The sequence below is a fragment of the Xyrauchen texanus genome, chromosome 23 (assembly GCF_025860055.1).
Source record: "Xyrauchen texanus isolate HMW12.3.18 chromosome 23, RBS_HiC_50CHRs, whole genome shotgun sequence".
NCBI lineage: Eukaryota > Metazoa > Chordata > Actinopteri > Cypriniformes > Catostomidae > Xyrauchen > Xyrauchen texanus.
This window is the reverse complement of record NC_068298.1, coordinates 17,958,800-17,964,394: the sequence shown is the minus strand read 5'-3', so window position 1 is coordinate 17,964,394 and position 5,595 is coordinate 17,958,800. Positions and strand designations below refer to the sequence as shown.

The 5,595-nt window shown below is 38.4% G+C and overlaps 1 protein-coding gene across 1 annotated transcript; it reads left to right on the top strand.

Annotated features, from left to right (window-relative positions):
* Window positions 1-1,243: 1,243 nt before the first annotated feature.
* On the top strand, window positions 1,244-3,574 carry LOC127663115 (transcription factor Sox-3-like). The gene has a single exon (XM_052154570.1). The coding sequence runs from the start codon at window positions 1,431-1,433 to the stop codon at window positions 2,328-2,330; it is 900 nt and encodes a 299-aa protein (XP_052010530.1). The 5' UTR covers window positions 1,244-1,430; the 3' UTR covers window positions 2,331-3,574.
* The last annotated feature ends 2,021 nt before the right edge of the window (window positions 3,575-5,595 follow it).

Genomic DNA, 5,595 nt, shown 5'->3' with positions numbered 1-5,595 from the left:
GGCTAGACCATATGGCGGGGTTTTAAACAAGTGTTTTTTTGTGTGAAGAATTTAAATAGTCATCTCAGCATCACACTGCTCTGCATAATTCAGCTACTGATCAATGTATATTTGGGCCACAGGGGGGCAATAATGTATTACATTTCATGAAGTCGTTATGGGAAAAACATGCGATGTGTCTTTTAAATCAACAACTTTTTAAATAATTAAAATGAAAAGTAAATGTAACTTTATATGTTTTAAATATTGTTTGCCCTTAAAAAATTATAAATAATATTATTTATAGCATAACTCTTAGTATATAACTATACAGTAAAATAAAGTGTCAAATTAAGTTTTATTCAAATACAAACTGATTAATCTTTAATCTGACAGCTCTATTTGAACTTTTTTACAACTGCAATTTGTTTCATTATCAAAATTTTTCATTATCAGTTTTAAGGGCTTAATTTCAGCGTGTGATTTACTAGGCATCTGTTCATAATCTGATTCGGAACAAGCAAGACAAAAACAAACAAAAGATCGTAACATCATAAAAAAATTTAAAGTTTATATATAGGTTTAAAATCACACAATTAAAGGTGCAATGTAAAGAAAACGACAATGTAAATATCTCTGTTATTCAAACAAATAACAATAAAATATACAATAATTTGGTTTAGCCAAACTTTAGAGCCAAACTCGTGCACTACACGTTCACAAAATCGATGTCCAAAACATTTCATTCAATTTAATTGTATCGTGCCCATGACAGCTATTATAAAATATTACGTTTTTATCTTTAGCATATATGATCCGAATAATTCAGATAACCTGGTTCTTGTCTTGTTTGAGTAATTAGATAAAAATATATTCCTATTTGGTTATATTGCGTAGAAGAGTTTGATTTATTGTTATTTTATTTATTATGTTTGCTTTCATGAACCTCTCTTTTCCAAAGCAAACTGAAATCAGTTACATTTAATAACTTCGTGAAACCATAAGCCTATGTGAAACAATGTGCAGGTTTCCAGAGGATAATGACAGTGCTAAGACAGCATTTGCAAAGTGGTTGCTTTTGACAAACTATAAAGTAGTTGTCTGTAATGTATTTTATCCCACTAAAACGAAATCCGGAAACATTCCTGTACGAGCGCGCTGCTTGGATGGTGGATTGAGAGGCGCTCTCTGATTGGCCGGAACTGAGCTCATTGTTATGCTGTCAGTCCAAATCACATGGCCGAGCCTCTATTAACAGCTGGTCTTGGCGCACAACTTTGCAGAGTTCCGTGGCAGAGCAGAGCAAGTCACACGGTATATTGTGGGGAAATTTTCACTTTGCCTAAATTTGAGCTCACTGAACTTTTGACTGACTACCGTTTACTTTATTTTCAAGATTCTTCAGCTTTTCTTTTCTTTCGAGTGCTCGTCTCCACTTACAAGTCGCTTGAATGTATAACATGATGGAAACCGAGATAAAAAGTCCCCTTCCGCAGTCCAACACGGGCTCGGCGGCGGGCGGTAAAAACAACAGTGCCAACGACCAGGACCGAGTGAAGCGGCCTATGAATGCTTTCATGGTGTGGTCTCGCGGTCAAAGGAGGAAGATGGCACAAGAGAATCCTAAGATGCACAACTCTGAGATCAGTAAGCGTCTCGGTGCTGACTGGAAACTTTTGACTGATGCCGAGAAGAGACCCTTCATTGACGAGGCCAAGCGGTTACGAGCCATGCACATGAAGGAGCATCCGGATTACAAATACCGGCCCCGCAGGAAGACCAAGACCTTGCTGAAGAAGGACAAGTACTCCTTGTCTGGAGGACTCTTGGCGCCAGGTGCCAATGTTGTCAACAACGCCGTCTCGGTGGGGCAGCGGATGGACTACGCGCACATGAACGGCTGGACAAACAGCGCGTACTCTCTCATGCAGGACCAACTGGCCTACCCCCAGCACCCCAGCATGAACAGCCCCCAGATTCAGCAGATGCACAGGTACGACATGGCGGGACTTCAGTACCCGATGATGTCTTCGGCCCAGACCTACATAAACGCAGCATCTACGTACAGCATGTCACCGGCATACACGCAGCAAACTTCCAGTACAATGGGTTTGGGCTCCATGGCGTCGGTGTGCAAGACGGAACCGAGCTCTCCTCCACCGGCCATAACTTCTCACTCACAGCGTGCTTGTTTGGGAGACCTGAGGGATATGATAAGCATGTACTTGCCTCCCGGAGGAGACAGCGCCGACCACTCCACTCTTCAGACCAGTCGGTTACACAGCGTTCACCCGCACTATCAAAGCGCAGGGACTGGAGTGAACGGAACACTACCTTTAACCCACATTTGAAAGACTCGCACACACACAAAAACACTAAGAACTTCAAGTATACTTGAACATTTTCAAAGATTTTGAAAACAGAGAAAAGAATCGAAGTTCCATTTTGTAAAAAAAAAAAAAAAAAAACTAATAAAAAAAAAAACATTTTTAATCTCAATGAGTTGACCGTTTTAAAGCATTTTGAGGACGACATATCGGGGACTTCTTGAATGTTGCGTCCAATTGAGTAAATTGTATTGCAGAAGAGCTTTTTATCATAAGCTGTATCGCAATTAACTTCTGTATAAGAATATTGGACTTCTGATTTATTTGCCAGAGATTGACTCTATGAAAATGGCACGTGGCTTCGTGAAGAGGCTGTATTTCAAAAATAAAAAAGAAAGAACAATTGAGTATGTTCACTCATAAATGTTTACACGTTATTTTTTTAGAATGTCAGTTTTGTTGGCTGTGTCCAAATCTGTGTATAGTCTTTTTGTTATTCGTTTAGGTTATACTACTGAAATGAAAGACCGTGCTGGTCGCAAGCGTAAAGTTTGTTTTATTTATAGTAAGTTGTTTTTCTTTAAAGCTTGTGAACCATTGTACGTTCCGTTGAAATGTTCCACTTTCGTTTTGTGAATCTTACTTTTTGTGATGTCATGGCAGTATCAGGTTAACCCATTGTTTGGGACGGAGAGTTTAACTTAAACTGACGTTTCTACTGAAGACCATCCGATTCCTAAACGAATAAATTTGTTTTACACAAAGGTTCCTGACATGAGTTATTTTGCTAATGACTTGTTCGATGGTTCAAATCGTTGTACGTAATGAGAAATCTGCGACAGAGGAAACATGTTTAAAACGTAACCAAAATCCAATCATTTTTAAGCAAACGGTTAAATAAAGAAAAACGGTCACTATATCAAGCAGATGTCAAGATGCATGGGTAGTTTTCCAAACATCCATCAGCAAATATATTTGTCTTTAAACATCCAAATGCTATTTATCATTTATGAAGAGAATAAAGTTGGCCTGTTATTTAGGATACAGTAGTACTATAAATATATTCTATAAATTAGACTGTTGGAACAAAAACATGCTATACCGGATGCTATTCAGTGCATACCAGTCAGTGCACGTTTAATCCTCAGCCTTGATTAGGCTATGGCCTATCAACCACATATATCAAACTAAAAACAAAAAAGGAATAGTCTTTTTTGGCCTCACATGAACCGTCATGTCCCCCCCAGCATTTTCACTTGTTGAGTCATAGGTACATAGTTCCTCAAAATTACGATTACCGTTAATGTCTTTAATCCCTTGAATTTGTCACAAGTAGACAGACGTTAATTATACATTCTTATAATTATATATAATAAGACATTAATTCGGGGAACAATACGTCATTAAGATATTAATACGTCATTATTTCAAGTCTCTTTAGCTTTATGAGTTCCCAGTTTTGGCAGAATATTGTAGGGTCAGACAGAGGTTAAACATCTGCTGCATCATATTTAGCGATTTGAATCAGACACATCCTCTGCTTTTGTTGTATTCATCCGAGAAAAGGTGGCACATAGATGGACACTACTCTTGTAATTTAGTGTGTAACTTCCTACTGAGTCCTTAAGCCACTGGTAAAGTAAATATATATATATACAGTTATATATAGCCCACTGAAATTAATATATATTTTAATTTAAAACTTTTACTTTCCCGAAAATGCTACACATTCATACGCGTTCAATAAGCTATCTGGTCTGCAGAGCGCTTAACATTTTCGAAATTAAATCATCACTCTGAAGGGGTTTGAATACTTTAAACAAACTTTACAGTGAACCAACAGTAAATCTGTCACTATGTGTATTTAAATATGACTATATATTTTAACCATTTACATTTCAGTTAAATCCTCAGACAACAGATTTTTATGTCTGGAATGCTTTAAAATAAATTAGTTTCAGCTGTCACTGCATTCGAAATTGCAGTTGGCAGAAATTGTGATAGGTAGTGAAAAATGCTTGATGTCCATGGGAAGATGGACAAACATAACAGACATATGAAATACAATTTTGCCATGTATATAATTGTAGTGCACCTGAGACTGCCTATCAGGTAATCAAGGCTGCCTATAACTAAAATTAATAAAATAAAAACATCATAAAATCGGTGTCAGAAGCAATGATGAATAAAGATGCAGTGGTTAATAAAGGAAAAGTTGCTGATGTGATTGCTATGGTGGGGTTCCGGTTTCTGATTTCAGTGATCTTCTGAAGTTTTGACATTAACAACATGACATTTTATCACCTGACATATCTATGTGCCAGTTAAATGTATTGAATAAACTACTAATATGAGTAAAGCTGTACTGATGGCAGAATACATTAGGTCCCTTCCAGCACAGACAGGGCAACTTTTTCTCTTCTCACTCTTGCTCGCTCAGTCATGTGGAGCACAGTGCCCACTCAGCAAGTGCAGGCATATCCCCACTTCCATCTGCTTATGACCTCACTGGAGCTGTTTGTTTAACCCCTTTTCCAAACCAACATAATTACACCCCACTGCAACCATGCAGGATTCAGACTGCTGTGTATGAGCCAGATAGCATTAGAGACAGAAAGAGAAAGCTTTCTCACTTTCTAACGGCCTATGGGTAATTCTCTCATTTGTCCCCCTGTTCATTTAAATTCATACTGTAACATCTCACCTTCCTGTTTTTCTGATTGTTATGATTATTCCTGACATATCTGAATACTTGTGCCAGGCTACAAAAAAGTGGCAGCAGACCTGTACTGATTGAATTCACTGAACCTGCTGAGCAACTCTTATTGGGAACTCCTCATTCCAAATCTGTGGGTGTTTTTTTCTTCTTCAGTACTGTAATGTACGTAAGTACATGCATTCACAAAATATTGTAAGTCAGTTGAGAAAATGGGTGTGTTTAAAAAAATAAAGAACAGGCTCTGTGGTATTTTAATGGTGCCAGACTGGACTTGCTGTGCTGTTGGGTACCAAAAACAGAGTATTGATTATCAAGCTGGCTCAAGGCAGTGCTATTGGGGCTGTCCACAAGAGTGAGGCTCGTGTGGACTGTTAGGATGGAGTTGAGGTGTGGGGGTGAGTTAATCTCCCTGAACTAGGGCAGATGTCATTGACGAGCTCCTATTAGATCAGCTCCTGCCGTGGGAAAATGGCATCCAATCCTTACGGGGTCAGGACTTTCAGCTGACCCTCACAGTCTCACCTCAGAGAGCTGTTAATTCTCCTGCACTTTATCCAAAAGACAGGCTCA